This window comes from Rhinolophus hipposideros, assembly GCF_964194185.1.
Source record: "Rhinolophus hipposideros genome assembly, chromosome: 22".
Classification (NCBI taxonomy): domain Eukaryota; kingdom Metazoa; phylum Chordata; class Mammalia; order Chiroptera; family Rhinolophidae; genus Rhinolophus; species Rhinolophus hipposideros.
In genome coordinates this window covers 22,760,535-22,787,270 of record NC_138068.1, presented here as the reverse complement: position 1 = coordinate 22,787,270, position 26,736 = coordinate 22,760,535, and the positions used below count along the sequence as shown (strand labels likewise).

The window sequence follows — 26,736 nt, the reverse complement described above, 5'->3', positions numbered from 1 at the left end:
AAATACAAATTAAAATTACAGTGAGATACCATTATACACCCACCAGAATGATTAAAATAAAAAAGACTGACTTTGGTGAGGCTATGGAGCAACTGGAATGCTGATACATTGCTGATGGGAATGTAATATGACAATCCCTTTGGAAAAACAGTTGCAGAGTTACTTATGAAATTAAATAGAAATATGTATATACCATGTAAAGCGGTTGGCACTCACTAAAGGCTAACTGATATTATTAGCTTAGCCATTCAATGACTCTTGAGGGAATGTCTGTGCTCTGAAATAGTACTTCTGAGCATCTCTGCAGAGCAAAAATCACTTCTCCAGCATCCTTCACCCATATGGTTCACCCTGCACACCTCCCTTCCTCCCAAAGCTTCCCCTGCCCTACCAATGTGTGACTACTGTTCTTCCTCAGAAAAAGCCTTGACCTGAGCTCCAGAGATTGAAGTCCAAGTCCCAGATCCGTGCCTGAGAAGCTATGTGACCTTGGACTTTCCTTCTGTGGACTTGGGAGTTTTATCTGTGAAGTATCTCAAAAAACCTTCCACCGTAGAATTGCTTTGTCTCCTTGGCTTGTTAGGTACATTCTTATGACTTAGGAAGTTGGATATAAGCTTAGATGAGGGTCTATTAGGACACTAGGTGGAACAAAGCCCTGTACATGTGAGGTTTAAGCTTCAGAAAACTATCCAGTCTGTTTTGTCTTGGTTCTGCCCTCAGAAGGCCAATGGCTGCCTCTGACATGATGCACTGGGAGTAATGTAGCATCACTTCTGTAGTCTTCCGCCAAAAATGCATAAGCTAAATCCAATCATGAGGAAACATCAGACAAACTCAAACTGAGGGACATTGCACAAAATCACTGGCCTGGACTCCTCAAAAATGTCAATGTCATGAAAGACTGAAGAACTGTTTCAAAATAAAAGAGATAAAAGAAACGTAGCAACTGAATGTAATGCTTGATCCAGGAATTTCTTTTGCTTAAAGGACTTCTTTGGAGTAGCTGGTGAAATCTGAATAAGGTCTGAAGATTAGACAATAGAATTTTGTCAATGTTAATGTCCTGATTTTTATAACTGTACTGTGGTTATGTAAGAAAATGTCTTTGTTTTCCGGAAAAACCCACTGAAGTATTTAGGTGTAAATGGGATCATGTCTTATATTATATATATATGTGTGTGTGTGTGTATATATATATATATATATATAATATATATTTATATACAATATATATTATATATGTTATATGCTATATATAATAGATATATAGAGATATAAATTATTAGAAATAGAAAGAAATGGTAAAGTGAACGTGGTAAAATGTCAGTATCTGGAAAAACTGAGTGAAGAATCTATGGGAATTCTTTGCACTATTCTTACAGACTTTCTGAAAGTCTGAAATTGTGTGGAGAAGGCCAGTGACGGTGATAGTGATTGCAGCATTTCATTTACTGTGCACTTACAAAGTGCCAGATGATCTCATCTGACCCCACAGCTACCCCATTAAAAGTTGTCATTATGCCCATTTTGCAAAGAAGGATCCTGACATCAGACACAGGAAGTGACTTGCTCCGACCACGCGGCCTGTGGCCTGTACGTGGCAGAGCTGGAGTCTGTCTGACTCCTCACTCCCAGAAACCATCACCATCTTCACTGTAACAAGATCACAAATTCCCTCGCACTACGTCTGAGACTGTGCAAAGAAAACCTAACTTCTTCACTCTTCATAAAACAGCTAAGGGGGGGAGGATCAGAGTGCAGAGCTAAATTTAGTTCAATCCAGTTTAAAACTTGGTCTAATTCAACAATTTAAATATTCTCTTGAGATTTCCTGAGTTCAGAGAGACTAGGACTCCGGCATAACTTCTCTGTCTTTCAGTTTCCTCTTCTCCACCCGCTACTCCTCCCAATAAGAAGTCTGGGGTAGGGGAGAGGACATTCAATGGTCAGGTGCAACTGGCATCTGCTTGGATCTGCGTGGCTGTCACTGAGAACATCCACTAGCTTCTAGCTACACTGGTTGTTGGTGAACTGGTCTCTCCTCCCACAGACTTCCTGGGGCTTAGTGGAGCTACCAGGCTAGCCTCAATTCATGTCATCTTTCTGTGTTTCTGTGGCCATCTCTGGGGTTCGTATCTTGTTCTGTTTCTGGGCTCTAAAAGCCATGACCACCTTGCCCCCACCAGGTTGGGTCCTAAAACAGGCCCACTGATTCTCAGTTAGATGACTACACCCCTCCAGGACCTAAGAGAGGTTCAAAAGCAGGACTGATACGCAGGTGGCACATATTGTTATTAAAATAATTCAATGCTTTCCTCCTGACTGGTAAAGAGCTTAGGCCCAAGTCCCTCGGGTCTCCTCTCCTCCACTCCAGCTGCCTCTGGCATATCCCCAGGTCCATCTCATACCAGAAACTAAAGGGTTAACGCAGGGCACAACCGTTGGTTTCCAAGACTCTGCTCCAGTCCCAGGCTCAGCATCCTTTCTGATGTTAGCTATTTTGAATTTCACCACTCCTTTCTCAGCCTGGCCATACAGGGTCCTTGCTCTTATTCTAGGGCTTCCCTGAACTTCAAAAAGCTTCAAAGGACAGTGGACAAGAGACCTTCTGCCCCAGGCATAAGGTCCCAAATTTATCCCATATACCAGCCCTTTTCTGGGCTCAAACCCAGGGAGAAGGTGGGCCAACACTGAGGGTCTCGCCAGCTCCCATCCTCCCAAGTTCAAGTCGACAGTAGAGGCTAGACACCTAAATACTTTCTTTCCCAATCTCCCTTGCATCACGAGTAGCTATGTGACACAGTCTGGCCCATGAGAAGTAAACAGAAGTCTGCTGAGTGGGGTTCCGGGGAAAGTTTTTGCTTTCCTGATAAAAGTGAAAAACTAGCGCATGCCAACCTTCCCCCACCCCTCCTGCTTTAAACAATGACATGAGGCCTGAAGTTTTGGTAGCCATATGTGACCCCAGAGGATCCCAGAGACGCTTGCCCTACACGGTTGCTGCCTACCTTCAGATTTCTTTTTAGGTGAGAAAAATAAGTTCCTGCAAATTGAGTTTCCTACTTTTTCAGCCAAATGCAATCCTGATACAGGGCAATTAGAACATGCGTCTGTCTATCTGCCTCACCAACTCTGCTCACAGTTTCGCTCTGTCTTGCTGTCCCCATAGTTCCTTAGGCCTGAAAGAGACAGTTTTTCTCTATTACCCCTCCCTGCTTATTTGAAAACTTTGCTTTCATAAAATCCTAATTTTCCACCTGGGCAGGCTCTTAAAGTGCTAAAATAGTAAAGAAAGGAACACAGAAAAATTATGCCACTCTCAACAGCATCTGCCTTTCAAGCCTAATGCACCATCTCATTCTGAATGCCAGAAGTGTGTTTTTAACGCTACTATTATGAATTCTTATTATAATTCACTCATTATTAATATTAATTCTTGTTGTTATTATTACTATTAACTCTTATTATTAACTCCATTTTTCTTTTTGCATTCCTTCGATAAAGTTCTAATCTTCTGATGTTATAATTATCCCTGTTTTACAGATGAGGAGACTGAGGAGGCTGATGGAAGTTGAGTAATTTTTCCGGAGTTGGACAGAGCAAAAGTGATATAGGCAGGACCGGAACCATTTATTATACCATGGTCATTCATGCCCACTCTCCTCCAACACATGACTCCCTCCACCAACCGTCCCTCCATCTCTCCCACACCCTGGACCTCCCTGTCTCTGGCCCCGGGGGAGGTGGTGTAGAGGGGCAGTGAGCAAGCAGCAAGAGGAGACAACAGGCAGCATGTATTTTATTGGAGAGCAAGGGTGCCAGGCCCAGAGCCAGTTATTCATTTCCTGGCTTAGAGTGCACTGGAGGCTTGAGTCCGTAGGGGAGACAGCACAGGGAAGCATCTGGGCACAGGTGCATATAGACTTCTTGCCTTGTGCAGTAAGTCCGGCAGGCCCCTTGACCCTTCCAGCACCGTCTGAATTCACTTCTCCCTATGCAGAGGAAGACCACAGGTCACAGAACAGCCCAGGGCTCGCAGGTTAGACCGCAGATCAATGGTTAGGCTCCAGGTCACAGGGTAGATCACAAGTCACCAGTTAGCTCTCTGGTCATTTGTTAGATGACTGGTCATAGAGCAGCCCACAGGTCATAAGTGAGGCCACAGGCCATGAGCTCTGATCACAGGTCAAAGGTTAGACGAGAGGTAACAGGTTAGACCACAAGAGACAACGAATTACAACCTAGACCACAAATCTCCATCCAGGTTAGCCCACAGCTCACAAGTTAGACCACTGGTTACAAGTTAGAGACTAATTTCTTGTCCAGGTTAACCCACACCCCAGGTACACTCTCTATGATTATAATTGGTCATATTATAATGCCTGTTATACAGGTAAGGAAACTGAGGCACAGAAAGATTAACAACTTTGCCCAAGGTCACACAGCCCTTAAGGAGCTGAGCCAGGATTCAAACCCAGGCAATCTGGCTCCAGAGTCCACACTCGTAACCATTATACTAACTGCCTCACACACATATGGACCTGTTTAATGTTAAAATTTAGTGAAGGAATTTCCAACCATGGGCCAAGGAAAAGGCAAGGCTTTGGAGGAATAGGCCCTATACTCACTCCAAGGGTCTTTTGTCACAGCATGGAACATGCTTTTATTGATTGAACACGTGAAGCACTGGAGCGGGGGGGTTCCACAATGAACAAGATGGCCATGGTCAATGCCCTGAGGAGCTTCCAGCAGGGAAGGCAGTTACAATCCAAGCAAATAAATACAATAAGTAAACTGGGTAAGTGCCCTGAAGGAAATGATCAGGGAGCTGCAATGGCCAATTAGGACAGGTGTGGGAAAGAGAGGAGAGGGAGTACCACTTAGACAGGCCTGTCTGTTACAGCAATATATCTAGACATCTGACCCAGCAACTTAGAAGAACTGGGGCTGAATGGGAGGTGAGGGGAGAGGCACCTCTCTCTGGATTAAAAGACATTCCACAGAATCCTCCCATGATACCGTGGGCCTACCCATGAGTGTTACTCAACTCTGTCAATCAGCCCATCCTATTATCCTGGCAAGGTAGAGAATCTTAGAATGATACAGAGCTGACCTCAAAATCTCTGAGGCAGAGAATCCACACTCTGAGGAGGGTGTGTAGTATAATGGTTAACCATGTGGTGTGCACACAGCTCAGACCACCTGGGTTCAAATTCCAGCTCTGCCATTTCCCAGCTGAGTGACCTGGGCCTCAGATTCTTCATCTGTACAGCTCTCTTTCAGAGGGCAGTTATAGGGGATTTAATCATTTTAGCATAGTGGCTTGCATGTAGTAAATACTCAATAAATGGAAAGTGTGACTATCAGCACGACAGCTCAGAGTTGGAGCAACCAGGGCTCATTCTGGGCCAACCCTCTCACTTTACAGATAAAGAAAGAAAGAGACTTGCCCAGCTCCTCTTAACCAGTAAGTGGTGGGCCTGGAACCGAAACCCAAGACCCTGACTCCCAAGCGAGGGCAGTTCCTATAACTACTCTTAACACATCATCACATTTCAACCTTCCAACGGAAGTTATTTTCTCCTACATGATCTGCTTTCCCTTCCTATTTTTGACTTCATCTTTCTCCACTTTTCTCCCTGTGCTCCCCCACTCCAACCACACTGACCTCCTCACTGCTCCTGAAACAAGTCTGTCTGTCTGTCTGTCTATCTATCTATCTATCTATCCATCACCTCCTGCCTCCTTCATCCTCACTGCTCCCTCTGCCTGGGACAATTGTTCTTATACAGCAAGTCCTCCCTTCGTGTCATCAATAGGATTTGTGACTTTAAGGAAAACAATGTATTACAAAACCAATTTTACCATAGGCGAATTGATATAAACAAGAGTTAAGCTCCTCCAGCATCTCATCAATCTTATAACGAAATGACGTTATTAGAGAACCTTCTGAATTCTCACTGTCTTCAGATCTCTGCTCAAACCTACCATATATAAAATGGCAAGATATCTGTGATTTACTTCCAAATAGTTCACTGGGGAGGAAAGGCATGTAAATAACAAAAGAGGATTGGTTCAAGTTGATAATTGTTGAGGTTGGGTGATGGATACATGGGGGTTTTCTATACTACTTTTTTTGTTTTAGGTTTGACATTTTCTCAAATAAAAAGCTTTCTTTTTAAAACACATTATTACATTAGTATCTATTTTTGTGTAAGTTTACATTTTTCCATGATAAAAAGTTTTTGAAAAATTCACCTTGTTCCTTATATTATTCTACTTTCATATACATTTGAAATGTTCCACAATGAAAACTTAAAGAAAAAAACAACGTACAGGCCTTTGAGCTTTCCCACCACCCCCACATGCTCACACCATGCTAACATGTTGCCCTGCTTTTATTGTTCTTAGCACTTATCACTACCTGACATATTATATGTGTATTTAGTTATTTCCTGTCTCTACTAACTGAAATATCAGCTCCAAGAAAGGAAGGACCTTGTTTTCTTTCACTGCTGGATCCCCAGCAATTGTAATATTTATAGTTCCTGGCACACAGTAAATATTCTTCAAATGAATATTTGTTGAGTGAATTCCATTTTAAAGATTAGGAAATTGAGGTGTGGGCTGATTTAGCAGCCCAGTCTAAGCTGCCCAGCAAGCCAGTGATGGAGCCGGAATTTAAACACTAGTCTAGGCCTCCTCCGTCTCCCAGGATCTGAGAACCTATTCCTCATTTCTACAAACACAGGTGGTATTACCTGGAGGCACAGAACCCAGGACCAGGAGAGCCACCGTGAGCAGAAGCAGCTGTGTCGTGGCCATAGGGCTCCTGGGAGGCAACTAGGGAGAACACAAGAAGAGAGGAGACAAGCACACTACGCACTGCTGCCTGCGGCCCAGACTTTATTGGTCTGCAAATCAAGGCAGGCGTGTGGGCAGCAGGAGACCTAAATGGGAGTCTGAGGCCTTGTGGTCCCAAGGAGATGGCTGGATCTCAGCCAGCTCTGTGAGGACTGGTCTGCCACACCCTCCGGATGTTGCTGAGCTCTGAAGCTGGGGGCAGAATTTCCTGAAGCAATGCCTGGGGTCAGAAACTAGACACCTTCCCCACCTAAGAGGGTAGGGAAAGACTTGGCTTCACAGAGACCTGCTTCAATGCCCGCATCTCCCTTTAATCAGTGTGATAACTTGGACGAGTCCCTTAGTCCCTCTGAGCCCCAGGCTGTCATCTAGGAAATGATGACAAGCCCCCCCTGCAAAGCTAAATACATGGAGGATTCTCTTCCTGACGCCAAGGAGAAGGAAGCCTATGCGGAAATGGGAAGAGTAACAACACCCACCAAATAGAGAGTAATGGCTACCCAGCTCCTTTTCAGGATTAAACAAAATAATACAGTGGTTCTCAAAGTGTGCTGCCCAGACCAGGAAGCAGAACAATAAATAGCTGGGGTTTATTAAAAATGAAAATTCTGAAGCGCTACCGAAACCTACTGAATCAACAGGTCAGGAGTGGGTCCCAGACAGCTGTGGTTTAACAAGCCTTCCAACTGATTCAAGTGTTCCACTAAAGTTTGAGAACTGCTATGAGCATGCGTATACAGAGCTTAGAACAGTATCTGGTCCACAGGCATCTGAGTTGTATCTTCACAGATGAGTAGGGGAAAGGGTATTCCAGACAGAAGGGACAGAATGTACCTGGAAGTGTGGGGCATGGCCAGAGCAAGGGGTCGGGAGGAGATTGGAAATGACCCTGCATAGGACAGGAGCCAGAGCACAGTGGGAACTTGAATGCCAAGTTCAGGCTTTTGTATTGTAGACAAACTGCAAGTTTTATAACAAGGTGTAACTTGTTCAGATTTCAGTTTTAAATAAAGAAACTGAAACCCAAAGAAGGGAGGCGACTTGCCCGAAGTCATATAACAATTGAGTGGCAGAGATGGGACTTAAACTAAGTTGCCTCACTCCCAGACAATGTATGACACCGCACCACTCACAGCCCATCTTGTAGGTGGGAACAGAGGGCATAGAGGGCCAAGCCACAGAAGGAAGCCAGGCGTGACAGGGTTCAGCTAGTCTACTCAGAGTTGCTCTGAGCTGGACACCTGGACCCACTCAGCCATGACGATGAACCCCACCCCCAGGTATAAGCTGGTCTCCATGGGCCCGACATACACACCTACTCCAGACACTCATGACCTAAATGGAGGTGCCCTCCTTAAGAGCCCTCATTCTGACCCCAGAACTGGCCAAACTCATCAATTCCCTACTGCCAACTTCTCTCCTATATCAAGATCACAGTGTCGCTTTCCTCCTGCTGCATGCCTGGAAAGATTTTTAACAAAGAAAAGAAAAAGCCATGGATTGTGATAGAAAGGGACAATAGGCTGAGAGACGGAGACCTGAGAACCAGGCACAGATAAGCCTCAGTTTGCTCGTCCTTTTAGTGTTGTGTCAGGATTAAATAAGCTACTAACCCAGGCCAAGTGCTCAGACCATACCAGGCACAGCACAAGCACTCAATAAATATTGATCAAGGAGGGGAGAGCCATACTTCCAGGCACAGGACAGCCCTAGCTGCACAATGGGTGCTTAACCTAGAATTTGGTGAATGAATGAATGAATGAATGAATGATGCCAAAATAAGATATTCTGAACCCTTCAGTGCAGACTTCCTGGGCTCCATCCTCCCCTCAACACCTCCCAAAATTAAAGCTTCCATTCAAAGCAGAGTTTCTCAAAGTGGTGCCTACGAACTCTGCATTAGGATCACTTGGGCACTTGTTTAAAAGGCAGATCCCGGAACCCCTCCCCCAGAACTGCTGAATCCGCCTTGAGGAGGGTGGGAGCTGGGAGTCTGAACATTCAACAGTTCCCAAGCGGTTTTTGTGAGGACTAAAGTTGGTGCGCCCCATTGCTGGAAAGGATAGATGCAGATTCAAAGGGGATCCAGCCCCAGCAATTCCGAGCCCCCATCTTTCCTCTCTGACCCCCCCCCACCTCAATACCGTCACCCCCACCCTGGACGAAGGACAAGAGGCAGCGGGTTAGCTGAGCCCTGCAGCAAAGACTTTCAGCGGCCAAGTCCTTGGGGCGGGGACCCCGGGGCTGCCCTGCTTGGGCGGGGCTGGACGGGGCGGGGTCGCGGCTCCTCCCCCGCCAGGGCGGCTGGGCGGGACCGGCCGGAGGGGCTGCGCGCCGAGGCGGTGGCACAGCCTGGAGCGCCCCGCAGCTGCGGGCCGGGGACCCTGGACCCCTCCCCACGCCAAGGTAAAGGCCCGCGCAGCCCGCTGCCAACTTAGTCAAGTTGGAGCGGAGTTCGCCAGGCGCCTGCGTGGGGGGGTTCTGCGACGCAGGCAGAGGCTAGGGGGGCCTTGAACCCGCATCCCAGGGGTAAGTGCCCTCCCACCTGGGGCCCGGAGGGTTGAGTCGCCCCGGATAAGGAACCCACCCAGATCGGGGGACTCACTTCCAGAACCCGGGCGGGCGGAGGAAGTTCCTACTCGGACTCCGGGAACGGCTCATGCTCTCCCGGGCCCTGTAGGTCCCCTCTCCTCCTCCTCCGCTCCCCCCCTCCTCGTCCTGTCACCATCTGGGGGCCCGGCTGCTTCGAAGCCCCCACCCCGCAAGAGCCGCTGGAGGCCGTCGCGCCAGCCGCTCCTGAATTTTTCACGTAGGGGGCGGGCCGGACACGCCGTTCCCATGGCACCGAGGCGCTCGGGTTACCGCGGAGGGAACCCCCAGACCACCCCCGCCCTTGCCCTTTGGAGTATCAACCCACCCAGTCCTGCGTCTTCCTCAACCCTCATGAAATGGGGCAGCGGAAGTAAACCCCCCAGGGGCTCTTAACCTTCCTCAGTACCTTCCAAGCCCCCATCCGTGGGGAAGGAGAAGACGGGACAATTCAGGTGCCTTTCAGAATGTGGGTCTCGTGTTCTGAATGGGAGGGGCAGGTCTGTGTACACAAGTGTGCGTGCTTGTGTGGACATCCCACCTCCCTGCTGCCCCTCTGCCTGTCTGTGTGTCATGGGGCAGTGGGCCATCCTCAAGGCACAGGAAACGGCCTCTGGGTGTACATGCGTGTGTGTGTTCACAGCTTGCGCACTCACCCCTCCTAGCCTGACGCAGGCCTACCGTGGGCCTGAAGCCAGAAAGCCCCTACCCCCAAGGAGCTGAGGCGCCTCCTCTTCCTCCTATTTGAACAAGAGGGGTCTCTGGAGGAAGCCATTTCAGCAGCTTATCAGGAGCCTACAGAAGAAGGGGCTCAAAGCACCTGGCTCACTGCCCATTCCCCCTTGTTGCTCACAGAAAGAAGGAAGGAAGGAAGGAAGGAGCCAAGCCCCGCCCCCCACCCAAGGATGACACTAAACACCCAGCAAGAAGCAAAGACCTCCCTGCGTCGGCGAGCCAGCACTCCACTGCCCCTGGCCTCCCGGGGCCACCAGCCTGGCCTGCGCACAGTGCCTTCCACTTCCACACAATCCCAACATCCCCGACTGGGCCAATCAGCCTCCCTCAACCCTCCCATCCGGCAACCTTCACCTGCCCCCAACGGTTGGTCCTCTGAATCCAGCGACTCTGAAGGCTCCTGGGAGGCCCTGTACCGTGTGGTACTGCTTGGAGATCCTGGTGTAGGGAAGACCAGCCTGGCCAGCCTCTTTGCGGGGAAGCAAGAGCGGGACCTCCATGAACAGCTGGGAGGTAGGGACCCTGTGGGCTGGGCTGGGATGTGGCCAAAGGAGTGAAAGTCCTGTCATCAGAGACACAAAGCTGTCACGAACAGTTGTACAATTCTTACACTGCTCAACTCTAAGGGGTATCATTCACATAGACTACGTATGAAGTGAATATGCCCCCCTAGAGTTGTGCAGGCCTGCACAACCATCCTTGGCTACAAAATCTACAGCAAAGCTAAGATCCTGCCAAAAATGGGGACTCCCAGACCCAAGTTCTGGGCCCTGGGTTCCTTTATTCCCAAGGGATGAGTGAGCTGAGAGGATCAAGGGACCAGGATGAGGGGGGAAGAGGAAAAGATAGGAAATGAAGGTGGGTCCCTGCAGGACGGGCTGAGAGCAGACAGGGTGAGTGGGGAGGAGGGCTGGTTAAAAGCAAAGAGAAGGTGGGGACACTCTGGCCAGACCCTTTCTCCAGGCTTGACTCCTCTAAGAGTGAGAACCCATATGAAAGGCATACAGATGTCTAGGAGTGACAGATGGGGAGGCTGAGGCCCAGAGGGGGTAATGTCACCTGCCTGAAGCATGTAAACCAAGGACAGCAGGACTGGGAGAATTCCCAGTCCAAATTTAACCCCTCCACACCACATTCATTCAATTAACCAAATCAAGCAAAGCTTTCTCAGCACCTACTATGTGCCAGGTACTGTGCTGGCAGCTGGGGAGTCATGGCTCCTCATGGAGCTTCTTGACCTATGAGGAGAGACGGACATCAAAAAAGTGTGGTGAGCACTTCAAGAAGAATTGGAGGGGGTTCTGTGACCATAAGGGGTTCCAGGGAGGTCCACACCCTCCTCAGGCCTGCCCCTTCTCCCTGACATCCAGCTCTTCCCTCGGTTGCAGAAGATGTGTACGAGAGGACCCTCACAGTGGATGGAGAGGACACCACGCTGGTGGTCATGGACACCTGGGAGGCTGAGAAACTGGTATGGCACAGCAAGCAGGATTTGGCGGGGAGGGGCTGTGAGCCTAGTACCAGATTCCTGTCTCCCTTAGGACACCACAGAGCAGGGACCGGGTAGGGGTCATCTTCAGCACCTCCCAAAACCCATGGTTCCTAAGCAGCCTTTCCAACCAATGACAGAAGACCCTCGTGACCCTTCCCCGCTTTACTCATTCCACTGGTCCCCTCTTCACAGCCATCCAGGATGTGCTTCTCCCCTGGCAAGTCTCCCCCTCTTTTAGCACCTTCATTCTACTCCACCACTCCCCCACATTGTGCAGAGGAAGGAACACTGAATTTACCATCAAAATGCCTGGGGTTGAACCCCCCCCCTTTTCTTTTTCTTACCAGTTGTGTGGCTTTGTGCAATTGACTCACCCACTCTGGGTTTCAGTTTTCTCACCTGATAAATGGGTCAATCATTCCTGCCTTTCTTACCAGATGGGGTTTTTATTTGTTTGTTTGTTTTTAAGTTCTTATGCAATTTCACAGAGGTGAGCACAGTTGGGAGCATGAAAGAATGCTGAACAATGATGAAGAATTTCAAATAACAGTAATTCTTATTAATCATAACTTGGTCGCTAGTAAAAACAGGAAATCAAAGGGTGTCCTTCCCTAGCCCCTTCCAGAGCAGGAAGAGAGAAGCAGGCAGGGGCATGTCCCTATTATGTTTTTCTTATCTTGAATGAGTTTTGTTTGTTTTTTCTTGCTATACAGGTAATACATGTTCACTATAGAAATTTGAAAAAAAATAACGACTAAGCAAAGAGAAGGATCCCATCTTGCTAAGGAGTAGGCCCCTCTCCTAACACTCAAAGAGGCCCTGCCCAGAGGGTAGGACTTAGGGGGACAGTTGAGTGACAGTCAACTGTCAGTTGAGTGACAGTTGAGTGAGCCAGTCTTGTTGAGTGACAGACAAGACTGGCTAACAGCTCCAGTGACAGGCCCGAAGGATAAGGACAAAGGAGCTGTGTGATCAATTCCTTTTAATAGGCATAAAAGGAAACCCAGGTCCGAATGAACATAATAATGATGATGACGATTCTCCTAACAGTAGAGGACATCTATGGAGCACCCTCTTCCTAAGTGTCAGTCCCTGTGCTAAGCACTGGACATACATTATGACATTCAGTCAAGACAAAAACTATACAGTGAGTGTTCTTCTGATTCCCATTCTACTGATAAGGAAGTCAAAACTCAGAGAGGTTCAACAGTGTGTCCAAAGTTCTCAAAAAGCAAATAGATTCAAACCCAGATCTCTAATGCCCCAGGGCATGTACTAGGACTGCCCCTCCGTCCCCCCAGAAGCATCACCTTCTGAACCTCCAGCTGAGGTTCCACTCCTTCACTCCTTTGTTCATGAAGAAACACTTGCTGGATATATACCATGGGCCAGGACACTGGAGACCCAGCAGTGAATAAGGCAGACATGTTCCTTGGCCCCACGGAGCTCACAGGCTGGTGAGGGAGTGGCTACTTTGGGGATGCAGTTGAGAAACCTATGGGGCAGAGTCCAGTGAATTAAGAAGAGTGTTCAGCCTGAGAGTCCCATTTGGGAGATGCTGGATGAAAAGTACTGGACTAGAAGGCAGGAACTGGAATTCTGTGCCCAGGTGGCTGTGTGGCCTTGGGAAACTTCTTTTCTGGCCCTTGTTTTTCCTGCAAGTAAAATGGGGAAACTGATCAAGTTTCCCTGGTTAGTGACTGTGAAGACAGTTCCCAAAGAGGGTTCACACAGTAGCAGCCTTGTTGAAATCCTTCCCGTCCTTGGGCCAGATGGTTAGATGTCAGAGAGGCAGAATCTGACAGAATTGGGTGGACCTTTGGCTCATCCAGTAGTGCCCTAGCATGGCTTGACCATCAGGGTCAACCGGGAGAGATGTGAGAAATCAAATTCTCAAGCCTTACCCCAGACCTAATGAATAAGAACCTATACAAGTAGGATCCTGGAATCTATATTTTTAATCACACCCCCAAGAGGTTCTTACTCACCATCCATGCACCAGCTTTTGTGACCCTAACACACAGCAAATCCTCCATCAATACCAGGGTTGCCACAAAAAATGTATACAAGTGGACACTTTGGTCAACGTTGCTCAAGCAGTAGTTCGCTGTCATCAGAAGTATCTGGACGCTGATGGTTACCACTGTGAGCACCTCTTGTAATTGCAGAAGTCAAACGTGACTTGTATTCATCTTTTGTTATCGGTATATATTGAGTATTACAATTTTAATAGTTTTCCTTTCTTAAACTGTTTGTACATTTTTTTGGCACCGTCTGTATTTGTGCAATGAAAGAGTGAATGGTCAAGACCCACCTTCTCATTCTGCAGATGGGGAAACTGAGACCCAGAGAAAGGAAGGATCCTGTCCATAGTCCAGGTTAAGAAGCCATATCTGTCTGACTCAGCCTACAGTTATTTGGCCTGGGGAAGGATCAAAATGGCTATTGAGAACTTACCCCCGTGACAATGACATTGACCACGGATCTGATGCTTTCCTATTCATCTGTCTTATTTGATTACCAGAAAACGTTTCTGGCTCCTTTCCCCCCTCACAAACAATGCCTCCACCACATTCAGTATTTCCCACTCCTGCCCCTCACTCTTCTCTCCTGCTCAGCCTTTCATCCTTTCAAACCCCACTCACAGGTTCACTGTGAAGCACCCCCACAGTCTGCCAGATTGAATTCTTCTGGTCTCCCTCCCCCAACCCCATGGCTTTTCCAGTCACTTGCTTATGGATATTTATCTCACTGCATTGTAACTCTCCATTTCCATAGCCTCCCTTCCAGACCATGAGCTTTTGGAGGGCAGGAACTATGTCTTATTAAAAAAATACAAAGTTATTACCCAGCTGGTCCAGTCTCAGAGTGCTGTTCCCGACAACAGATCACCATCCAAAACTATCAAAATCACTCCAGTTCTTTCCTTGCGTTGATCAGACAACTCGCAAGGACTCCACTTCCTAAAATGGCCTGTGCCTCTAGCACCCCCTTCCCTTACGCTCCACAGTTGCTCCTTCATCTCTCTCTCTTCAAAACTGTCCTGAAAAATGCCTTCCCTGGAAGTCAGCCTCCATCCTCACTTCTCTCTCTTCCCTTTTTCTCTTTTGAGAAGAGAAGACTGCAGAAGTGTCTGGCATGACTGAACCAGCCTCAGAAACCACACACAAGACTTAAACAGGCAAAGCCAGAGTAGCTGAACAGCAAACCCTCCTTAGCAGGAAGAGGAACCAAAATAATTTTTTTGTCTCCAGCTCCCAACCTACAGAACAAACCAGTGAATGAATATGGTGAAGTAGTGTCATTAACCCAATTTTTCAAACAGAGAAACTGAAGCTCAGACAAGATGGGTGGTTTTCCTAAGGTGAACAGGGAATTATGGCGGAATTTGTGCCTCAAACCTGATAAACCTCGGCCCCATCACAGCCATTAGACCATCCCAGCCCCTTGCTCAGCCAGGGCCTGTGTGTTCTCTGAGGAAGGGCCTGGGCTCCCTTCCCTACAGGATGAAAGCTGGAGCCAGGAGTCATGCCTGCTGGTGGGCAGCGCCTACGTCATCGTGTACTCCATCGCAGACAGAGGCAGTTTCGAAAGCGCCTCTGAGCTCCGCATTCAGCTGCGGCGCACACATCAGGCGGACCACGTGCCCATCATCCTGGTAGGCAACAAGGCGGACCTGGCACGCTGCCGGGAAGTCTCCGTGGAAGGTGAGCCTTCCACTCCACCCTCCTTCTCCGTATTCTTCTCAGCCCCACTGTCACTGCTCCTCTTCCAGTGCTCTTCATCTCAGTGACTGTCTGACCCCTACCCCCACCCCATCCTATCTACTTGTCTAAGCCTGAAAGCTAGGAACCATTTCTGCCTCCTCTCTCACTCCCCCAAACCAGTCCCCAAATCCTGTCAGGTCCACGTCCTTTAACCCCACATTCCCTTCCTTCCATTCTCACAGCCTCTGCCCCATGCCACCATCTCCACTTTAGCCTGGGCCAGCCCTCATACTTCTCAGTCCCCACTCAATCTGTTCTCCTCGCCAGCTGCCAGAATTTCCCAGAACCAGATCTGACCTTGTCACTTTTTTGCTTAAAAATTCCCCTTTGGCTCCCCCATGCCCTTAATCAGAGATACTTTATTCACCATGTATGATAGGCCTAGTCCTACAGGCTTTTCAAGGGCTTATGTCTGAGACCTGAAAAAGACAATTATTGGCTCCAAAAGAGAGTAAGGAATGTATAAATTCAAATTTCAGAAAGCTTTACTTGTCTACAAAACATGATGTTGTGTCAGCCAGCAAATGCAAACCAAAACGTTTCAAGTTATATACAAATTGTATTTAAAGTGGGATGGGGAATATTTTAATATGTTTGATATATCAGGTGGGACCCATAAAGATCTTAAAATGGCCCTACTTACAGGGAACAATGCAAAAATTATGGAATCTGAGACCCAGAGAAGGGGAAGCCATTTCCACAGGATCACCAGCCACTAAGGACTAGAATCCAGGCCCCTGCCTCCCAGCCCAGTGGAATCCTGGAGATGGGAAGACCATATGCTTTGTGAACCGACATCCAAAATTCCGCAACAAAATCCCAGGAGATTTTGTTAAAATGCAGGTTCCCAGGACACATTCCCAAACCTACTGAATCAGAATTTCTGCGGGTGGGCCCAGGAGTCTGCATTTTTATCAAGCTCCCCCAGATAATTTTGATGCACAGATTAGACCCCTTACTTGGCATTCAAGAACCTTCCCTACCTGGTCTCCAGCCTTTCTGTCTTCCCAGCCTCATTCTTCCACCAGTATCAGTCACTAGCCTGTGAACTAACTCCTCAAAGCCAGATATGATTTATCTTCGAGTGTTCTGGCACCCAGCACAATGTTTGGGGAAAAGGAAAACATGCTTCGGGTTGAGATTGAACACGCCCCTCCCTACCTTTATCTCCTCCTCTTCCACCCCGCCCACCTGACCCCGCCCCCTCAGAGGGCCGCGCCTGCGCTGTGGTGTTCGACTGCAAGTTCATCGAGACGTCTGCCACGCTGCAGCACAACGTGGCCGAGCTCTTCGAGGGCGTGGTGCGTCAACTGCGCTTGCGCCGGCCGGACAGCGCAGTTCGGGAGCCACCGGTCCCCCGACGGCGGGCGAGCTTTGGCCAACGTGCTCGTCGCTTCCTGGCACGCCTGACAGCCCCCAGCGCCCGCCGCCGGGCACTCAAGGCCCGCTCCAAGTCCTGTCACAACCTGGCTGTGCTCTGAGGCCGCCTGCCCTCCCAGGGGTGGCAAGACACTGGGGAGCACTCTGAGCTCCATCAACGCCACGGAAGAGCAAAGGCGTGGTGACCTGGAGTGCTCATCGTAGGCCTTGCCTGCCCGCTGCCCCGACTGCCAGAGCGTCTCCTGGAGCCACAGCTTCAGGGACCCCTCCGCCCCGGGAAGCCATGGACAAACTATGGGGCCACAACCCAAGCTGGACACAGAGTAGGGGTTTTTTTTTTACGCGATGCGTGTCTTTTTGTAAAAATTTTCCTTAGCCCTGGGCTCTGGCCAACCCTCAAAAAACCCCACAATAAACCAGACCTGAAGGATGTCTCATCTAAATGACCAGACTTCTTCTTTTGGGCCCATCCAGGTGTTTCCACCTCCGCCTTTCCCATGTACACTGGCTGCAGACTGCGTTCGCCTAATGACCTGTGTCAGCATCAGTCAATAAAAGCATTGGACCAATTCTGTGTTCAGGCCCTTCTCCTAACCGCTAGGCACAGCCCTTGCCTCCAGTCCTTGAGGGAGACCCAGTGGAGCACAAACAACCACAATTCAGTGTGATGACCTCCCATTCATGCATTAACCCATTTTTTAGATGATAGTTCAAAAAATATTATCTGGAAAGGATTCAGCACTCATCCTGGCGATAAAATAGCTGGTGTTTATTGGGAGCTGACTGTGTGCTAAGCTGTTGCAACTATTTATTAATCTTCACAACTTTTATTTGCTAATTTGAAAACTGAGGTACAGAACAGTGAAGGCTTGTGCTGAAGATCATACAGCTGCTATAAGTTGCCAGGATTTCAACCCAGGCTTGTCAGACTGCTGTCTGTACCCAACTTACCCATAGTCCTCTTGGATAACGTGACAAAAAGCTAGAGTCTTAGGGAAATGGACTTTCAAACACAATCTTCCTTACAATTGAAAGGGGAGGGGGCATGGACTCCGTGCAACTCAATCCATTTATCCCCAGAATGGACCCCCAATTTAGTCCAACTCATTCATTTTTCCAAATGTGGAAACTGAAGCCCAGAGAGGGGAAGTGAGCACCCCCAAGGTTGCCCAGCCAGAGAGAGTGAGGACTAGACCCCAGGGCCCAGCCTCCTCCTATGTCTGTACGGGAAGTAGGAGGTAGTGAGACATCCAGCCTGGCTGGGGATGGGACTGGGACTGGACCTTAGGGGTCAGGTCAGGAGTTTCCAGCCTGAGGGGAAAGGGTGTCACTAATGTGAATGGAGAACTAGACAAAGGGTTTGGACCATCTTGTCCCTGATGCCTGACACCACTGCCCCCCAAACAGCTGCCTGCCCAGATGCCTCAGTCCCCCATGTGGGCCCCATCCCTGCAGCCAGGAACACGGTGCCAAGGAAGAGTGAAGCAGGGGCAGGGAAGCCATACCCTCCAGCTGCAAGACTTTCCACCCCCCAGTCTTGCCAGCCGGCACTGATGGACTTATTTCTCCATCCTAACTCCAGCCTGGAGAAGGGAAAAGGAGGAGGGTCTTCCCCCACCCCAAGCTGTCCTCAGCCTGTGGTCGTGGGGGAGGTGCTATAGTTGTGGAAAGTTGGCAGAGGCAGCCGGCAGCAGCCGAGAGAGTGGAAAAAATGATACCAAACCCGGAAAAATGCAGGCCGGATGGAGGGCCTGAGTCGGCCCTGGGAGGTGAGAAGGAGGGAGGCAAAGAGGGAGGGGGCCCTACAGGCTGAGAAAGGAAGAGGGGCCGGGGAGAGAGCACAGGAGCTATTTCTGAGAAAACTGAGGACTATCGTGTCATTCCTTTCTCCATCCATAAATATTTATCAAGGGCCTACTAAGTGCAGGGCACAGTGCCAGGCTCTGGGGAGACAGTAGGGAACAGAAGGAGTAGGACACCGCCAGTCTGAGGGGAAAGCAGACTGGAAAACAAGTGAATTAAATAATTATAGGACAGAGGGCTAAAAATCAGGGTGGTCCTGGAAGGCCCTGAAGACAATCCAGCCCAATTCACAGATGGGGAAACTGAGGGCCAGAGAGGGAAAGGGCTTACCCGAGGATCCTCTGAGTGTGGAAGAAATTGTTGAGACAAGGCCTGGGGGGTACAAGGGAAGGAAAAGAAAAATAGTGCAGGCCAGGGGCGGGGTGAGGAGCCAGCACAGCAGGAAAACACCATGGTTGAGGGCATGGGCCCTGAATCGGGGTCTAGGGTCAAACCCTGCTCCCCTCCACCTCTGTGTGCCTTCGTTACCACATCTATAAAATAGGATTCGTGACAATTTCCACCTCAGAGGTGATGTGACGATTAAATGACTTACGATGTGTAAAGTACTTAAAATAGCTCTTGCGTCTAGGAAGATTCAGTAAATGTTGGTTCCTTCTACTATCGTAGTATTATAAGACCTTGGGAAACCAGGGTTTGTTAAGGGTAAGACAGTCTGAGACTGTAAAGATGTGCTTGGAAGTCTTTGCCCTGCTCTGCCACTGGAGGACTTTAGGAAAATCTCTTCCCCTCTTGGGCCTCAGTTTCCCCTTCTGTAAAATAAAGGGATTGAATCTGAACCTGTATATATTCATGTACTCACGTGTTTATTGTCTGCCTCCCCACAGCAATGGAAGCTCCACGAGGGCAGGGCCCTCCGTGCTGCTCTCTCCCCAATACCTACAATGGTACCTGGCTTGTAATAGGTGATTGGTAAATATTTGTTGAATGCATTAATTAACCCATCTGTAAAATGACCCTTGCAATCCTGACCTCTCTCAGATTTTAGGAGTCTGTAAATAATCCATGCCTGGGAAAGCATGTGAGAAAACCACAATATTCCTCCCAGGGATACAGCCAATTATAGTTTAGAAAGTTGTCTCTCATCCATAAAAACAAACCAAAAAGAAAAAAGCTAACTTTATTTTAGCTCTTTCTGTGTACTAGGCCCCATGCTACATGCTTACTACACATTTTCTCATCTCATCATCACCACAGCCATCTTACTTCATAGGTACCATTTTACAGATGAGCACATTGAGACTAAGAAAACCCAAGCAATTTGTCCAACACCACACAGCAAGAAAGGGTAATCAGGATTCACTCTCAGATCAGGTAGGAACTGCTATCCCTTTATTGTACAATTAGGGAAACTGAGGCCCAGAGAAAGAAGGTGACTTGCCCAAGGTCATGTAATAACAGCAAACAGTTTCATCACTCTTACTGTGTATCAAGTGCTGTGCCAAGTGCTTTTCATATATTAAATCCTCAAAACTGGTTGTATTATCACCATGCCAGTTTACAGATGGAGAAACTATAGCAGAGAAAGGATCAATATCCTGCCAAGGTCACACAGTTAGTAAATAGCAGAGCCAAGATTCGAACCAGGGAAAGCTAGCCCCATAGGGTTAAGGGCTCATCTCTATTGCACTGCCTGTCGGTAGAGCAAGTCTGGAGCAGGCTGGTATAAAAAGGGAGGTGTCTTTGCCCAGCAGCCTGCTGCCTGCACTGGGGCAGGGTGGAGAACAAAAGCACACTGAGAATATCCTCAGCCACCCGGCTGGGACTTTCCACCTTGAAGGGAGAGTAGTGTTATGGAAAAAATGATAAAGCTCTGGAAAGATGAATGTCTCCCTAGGGGCCCCAAGTCTCCTCAGAGCCACCCCCCCCGTGGGGGAGGGGCCGCTCCTCCTGCTGTGGGGGAGCACCACAAATGGTGCCGGCCTGACCAGATGAGATGAAGGCCACCTGGATCCCAACACACCCCCGCCTGGGCTGCTGGAATACTTAGAATCCCTGGGCCTTGATGGAAAGTTCCAATTTCTCAGCCAGGGACACAAAGCTCCTACTTAGGGACCCCTAAGGAATCAGGTTCAGGCTGGGACTACCTGTCCTTGGATGGTGGGTGATCTATGTCTAATGGGGCAGCTCAATCCTTCCTTCATTCAGCAAACTTTGACAAAGGGTGTGTGCTCTGAAGGAAGGTAGGGAGGGTAGAGAGGGTCGTAGCCAGCTGTTTATAAAGATTAAGACTCTTTCAGCTCTGCCGTGACCGTATGACCTTAGGTGAATCAAAACACACAGAGTGAAGGGGTTAGGGTAGATCTCTGTCTCCAGAATAGTTGAATATTCTAGTTCAACAGCTTGAAAAAATACACAAGTTCAATTTCAATTTCAGCAGTGTTCCCTTCTGTTCAGTTCAGGGTTCAGTTAAAAATAATACTAATGATGGAATGGGAGCTCTGAGTTCAGCAGTGTGTGCAGTTTTTCCCCAGTTCCATCTGGTTCAAGTTCAAGGCTAGAAGACATTGCTGTTCCAGTTACTATGCTGCATAACAAACTACCCCAAAGCTGAGAGGCCTAAAAACAATCATTTTATTATATTCATAGATTTTGTGAGTCAAGAATTTGGCCATGTGGGTATACTTTCTCTCCGAGGCCTCAGCTGGGAACCTCAGAGGCTGGAGGACCTGGGATCATGTCATTTGTCTGGCTCCTCGCTCATATGTCTGGAGGTTGATACTGGCAGTAAGTTGGAATCTCACCTTCAGGTGGCCTGGTGTATTTGTTTGCTATGGCTGCCATAGCAAATTACCACAAATATAGTGACTTACAACAAATTTAGTATCTTCGAGTTCTGTAGACTCAACGTCCAACTGGATCTCACTGGGCTAAAATCGAAGTGTCAGGAAAGCTGCATGTTTTTCCAGAGGCTCTAGGGGAGAATCTGTTTCCTTGCCTTTCCCAGCTTCTAGAGGCACCCACGTTCCTTGGTTCATGACCCCTTCCTCCATCTTCAAAGCCAACAATGTCAGGCCAAGTGCATCTCATGCTGCCATCTCTTCGGTTCTCCCTCTTCTGCCTCCTTCTTCCACCTTGGTGATTCCATTGAGCCCATCAGGATAATCCAGGGTAACCTCTCTATTTTAAAGTCAGTGCATTAGCAACCTTAATTCCATCTGCTACCTTAGTCCCCCTTTGCCATGGAACACCATATAGTCACAGGTTCCAGGGATTAGGATATAGACATTTGGGGGAGCTGTTATTCTGCCTACTATAGCAGGGTAGAATAGAGGATGGAGGAAGGCAGTGGCTGGGTCTTCACTCTACACACACACACACACACACACACACACACACACACTTAGTCTTATTCTAACGAATAAGTAGGAAAGGCCATAAATTAAAGGGATTCTCTCCTAGTGAGATATTGGGGGCACTGGGACACTGTCCCCGGGGTCTGGCCTGGCCTCCATTCCTCAAGTAAGTGCCTTTCTCCAGGAGCACCAGATTCTTCAAACCTGCACTGGGCAAATCCCGCCTTCCAGAAAACCCCACTCCCTACCACAGTCTTGCCTCAGAATCACCTCTCTCCCCAGCAGCACATCTTCAGAAGTCTGAGATATTGGGGCTGGATTAAGACCCCCAGGTGTCCCAGCAGGTGCTCTTAGCTCTCTGGTCTTACAGAGCAGTCCAGAGTGAGAGTGACCCTCCAAATCTGGTCCTCTTTAAGGCCTGCCCACCTGGGTGAATGAGGTTAGATGTCTTTACACATGGCCTAGGTCTAGGAAACAATTGTTGAATCTTACACACACATGCACAGTGCATTCATTCTGAAACCAAAACCAGGGGTCACTAACCCAGGTGCTCACAGAGACCAACAGGTAATAGAAATCAGTGAAATAGACTGGATGAAGGGCATTAGGGAGCATCAAGATCTGTGGCAAACTGCTGGCTCCCCTCAGGGAGCCAGCAAGTCAGATATGTATGTGAAGTATCCCCATTTTAAAATCATTATTGCTTATTCCAATATTTGGACAAGAAAAATAAAACATGTCCACCGTCCAAATTCTGCCCAGAGTCTGACAATCTGTAACCTCTGGTCTAAAACCAGATAGTGATAATAAATGTATTCTCAGTTACCCCCCTCCAGTCTGCTATGTCACCCCTCATACCATAAAGTTTGTACTTAATTATGAAGAACAGCTTGTTCCTTTAGGTCAACTTCTCCCAGCCCCCTTTCCAGGAGTGCCTCTTCAGGCCTGTTGGGATACCAAAGGTGCTCCATGCCAAGTAGCATATTTTTTTTAAGTTGAACTTTGAAACAATACATTTTAATTATAAGAATAGGTCAAAACAATAGATACTATCTGGTAAAAAGTAAAGATGCATTTCTCTGTGAAGCTGCCCTCAGCTACGCATGATAGAAATCCTTACAGGGATATTTTCTAATAAGATATCCAGAGGTAGGCAATTTTAAGCTTGATTCATCAGCCTTAGAATCCCAGGACCCTAGGTCTGCGTCTGCATAGTTTTCTAAGCATTTCCATGTGGTTGCAATATGGCTGTGACTCCAAGCATCACATCCTCACACCAGTATCCCGACCAAGCGTGGAAGGGGAAAAGTCAGAAAGTGGTTTTCTGTTTATCATTGTTCTCCCAGCAGTTTCCCTGCATATCTCACTGGCCAGACTGAGTCTCATGGTCACCTTTAGCTGCAAGGGAGACTGAGAAAGCAGCTGTCCGGCAAAAAGGAATGAGATTGCCACACCTGACATGGGCATGATTCATCCCTTGCTGTCCTAACAAGATGGCTTTTGTGAACAACGGAGAAGTGGGTAAGGGCCATTGGATAGGCAGTTTGGGTATGTGTCTTCCGTTTTCCTCCCAGTCCACTCCTCTCCCCGGAGTTACCCACCATTAGCAGTTTGGGGTATATCCTTCCAGGTGTTTCTGCCCGCTTACATACAAGCTCTGACAATTAAGTTTGCAAACATCCTAGAAAAAGTGCTACCTACGAGTATAAATTTGTTTGCCTTTTTCACATAAATGGGGTCATAGTTATATGCATTGGGACTGAACTGAATTGCAAAGGATGAAACGCAAAATAGCAGTGATGGAAACAAGATAAAAGCATCACTCGTATTTCTCTCTCGTGCAAAAGAAGTTCAGAAGCAAGCAATCCAACGCATTTCACAGTGCAGAGACCCTGGCTCCTTCTAACTTGTGGGTCCACTGTCTTCAATCCAATATGCTGCTCAAGCTGCAGTTGTCATATCTTCATTCCAGCCAGCAGAAAGTGCTAAGATGCCCAAAAAAGGCACAACCTCTCAGAAGATGCACACATCACACTGCTTACATTTCATTGGCTGAAACTTAATCACATCACCATGCTTAATTGCCAAGGAGTTTGGGATCCTTTATTCTGAATAGCCAGTGCCAGCTTAGAATCAGGGATTCTACGTTTAAGGAAAGGTAGAATAGACACTGAGAGGCAGCATGCAATCTCTGCCACAATACTGTACATATTAGGTATAATTTGCTTTTTCACTCAGTTTATCCTGGCTTTCTATCCAGGCCAATACTTACAAATTTGCCTCGTTATTTTCAGATTTATTTTATTCTTTTTCTTACTTCTTAAGAAGCTAGAAACTTAGATCATTTATTTGAGAACTTTCTTTTCTACTATAAGCACTTAAAGCTGTATTAGAAAAAAGCTACATAATTTATATAAAGCTATAAATTTCCCTCTAAGCACTGTTCTAGATGCCTCCTACAAATTACAGTATGTTTTGTTTTTGTTATCATTAAGTTTAAAATATTTTCTAATTTTTCCTGTGATTTCTTCTTCCCATAGGTTACTCAGAAGTATATTGCTTAATTTCCAAATATTTGGGGGAAGTTCTATATGTTTTTTTTGCTATTGATTTCTAATTTAATTCAGTTGCAAATTTGAGACTTGTTTTACAGTTCAACATATGGTCTATCATGATCCATGTTCCATGTGCACTTGAAAATAATTCTGCCATTGTTGGGTGTAATGTTCTAAAAATATCAGTTAGGTGAATGTGATCAATAACAGTGTTCAAGTCTTCAATATACTTAGTGATTTTATGCCTACTTGTTTTATCAGTTGCTGAGAAAGGAGTGTTGAAATCTCCAGTTATAATTGTGATGTATCTACAAGGTCAGACAATTAAGTTCAAGAACTTGTTGCTAACATTTTTTAATATCAAAGGGATTATTCATTATGAATTTGTACCAATTGGACAAATAGTTAACTGAATTTACTATTTGGAAGAGCTGAAAAGGCTGCATGAAAAAGTCAGACGACCTGAACTTTTCGCCAACAATTCAGGGCTCTTGCATCACGACAATGCACCCGCTCACACGGTACTATCTATGAGGGAGTTTTTAGCCAGTAACTATATTGGAACACCCTTCCTACTCACCTGATCTGGCCCCCAATGACTTCTTTTTTTACCCGAATATAAAAGAAATATTGAAAGGAAGACATTTTGATGATATTCAGGACATCAAGGGTAATACGAAGACAGCTCCGATGACCATTCCAGGAAAAGAGTTCCAAAATTGCTTTGAAGTGTGGGCTAGGCACTAGCATTGGTGCATAGCTTCCCAAGGGGAGTACTTCAAAGGTGACCATAGGGATATTCAGCAATATGGTATGTAGCACTTTTTCTAGGATGAGTTTACAAACTTAATTATCCAGACTCATATTTATCCCTTTGATCTGTCCTTTTTTTTTTTTTTTACCTTGTTCCCTTTTATTGCTGCAAAATATTCCCCAGTATGGATGTACATATTTCACACATTGAAGGGCATTTAGGTTACTGTAAATGGTTTGCCATTACAAACAGTGTAGCACCGAATATTCTTGCACATATAGGAGAAATTACCAAATTCAAACTTACTACATCAAAGGGCATGTACATTTTACATTTTGACAGACACTGCCAAATTGCCCTCCAAAAGGACTGTTTTTGTTTATATTCACACCAACAGAGCCCAATTTGCCATACCATGACCCAATTAGATATTACTAGTTGCAATATCATAATTTATAAGAAATATATATATTTGGTCATTCAGATGACTAAAATATATTTCTTGGATATATTTGGTCTTCATCCACAGTTCCTGGCTCACAGCTCCCAACGTCTTTGAAATATCCTGATGGATAAAAGCAATGGGAGCATCTTTTGATATAATATTTGGTCTCTTGTCCTTTGTTCCTGGAATCCCTTCAGAGCAATAAAGGTGAAATGGATGTACTGATATTCATAACAAGCCCCTTTCCACAGCAACTCAGTTTATGTTGATGAAAGTGATTTGGAAAGAATGTGGACTGGTTACCAGGGAACCAATTGTGAATAGAGGGGTGAAACTTTCAGTCCCACCCCCTGATTTCCAGAGAGAGAAAAGGGGGACTAGAAGTTGAATCAATCACCAACGGCCAATGAGTTCATCAATCGTATCTATGTAATGAAGTCTCCATAAAAATCTGAAAATGAGAGGTTCGGAGAGCTTCCAGGCTGGGGAACCAGAACACTTTCATGAATCACAGAGCTACCACACAGGGCCCCAAGCTCCATGAGGACAGAAGCTCCTTTGTTTGCACCCTATGTATCTCTTCATCTAGTTGTTGATTTGTAGTCTTCAATATCTTATGTAATAAATCGACAATTTAGTGTGTAAAGGAGTTTCCTGTGTTCTGTGAGCCATTCTAGCAAATTAATAGAACACAAGGAGAGGATCATGAGAACCTCTGATTTGTAGCCAGTTGGCCAGAAGTACAGGTAACAACCTGGACTTGTGATTGGCATCCTGAGTTGAAGGGGTTCACTGAAAGCTCCTGTTTGTAGCTGATCAGTCAGAAGGACAGGTAACAACCTGAGCTTCCGATTGGTGTCTGAAATAGAGGGCTGTCTTGTGGGACTGAGTTCTTTACTCATGGAATCTGATGCTAACTCCAGGCAAATAGTCTGAGAATTGCTTATTGGCATGGGGAAACACACACACACACAGGAATTGGGTTCAAGAGCC

General features: G+C 47.1%; 2 protein-coding genes across 7 annotated transcripts; one reads left to right on the top strand and one right to left on the bottom strand.

Annotated features, from left to right (window-relative positions):
• Window positions 1-3,837: 3,837 nt before the first annotated feature.
• Window positions 3,838-6,828, bottom strand: DEFB124 (defensin beta 124; the record flags this gene model as incomplete). Its single annotated transcript, XM_081033765.1, has 2 exons — window positions 3,838-3,995; window positions 6,765-6,828. 2 exons carry the CDS (start codon window positions 6,826-6,828, stop codon window positions 3,838-3,840), a joined length of 222 nt encoding a protein of 73 aa, XP_080889891.1.
• A 2,333-nt stretch (window positions 6,829-9,161) lies between these two features.
• Window positions 9,162-17,397, top strand: REM1 (RRAD and GEM like GTPase 1). 6 transcript variants are annotated; one of them, XM_081033643.1, is made up of 5 exons: window positions 9,162-9,273; window positions 10,312-10,704; window positions 11,580-11,662; window positions 15,189-15,390; window positions 16,660-17,397. In XM_081033643.1, exons 2-5 carry the CDS (start codon window positions 10,362-10,364, stop codon window positions 16,929-16,931), a joined length of 900 nt encoding a protein of 299 aa, XP_080889769.1. In that variant the 5' UTR covers window positions 9,162-9,273; window positions 10,312-10,361; the 3' UTR covers window positions 16,932-17,397. The 6 variants fall into 6 exon arrangements, with proteins under 6 accessions (XP_080889769.1, XP_080889770.1, XP_080889768.1 ...); XM_081033644.1 differs by having other exon boundaries at window positions 9,178-9,396; window positions 15,189-15,341; XM_081033642.1 differs by having other exon boundaries at window positions 9,178-9,396.
• The last annotated feature ends 9,339 nt before the right edge of the window (window positions 17,398-26,736 follow it).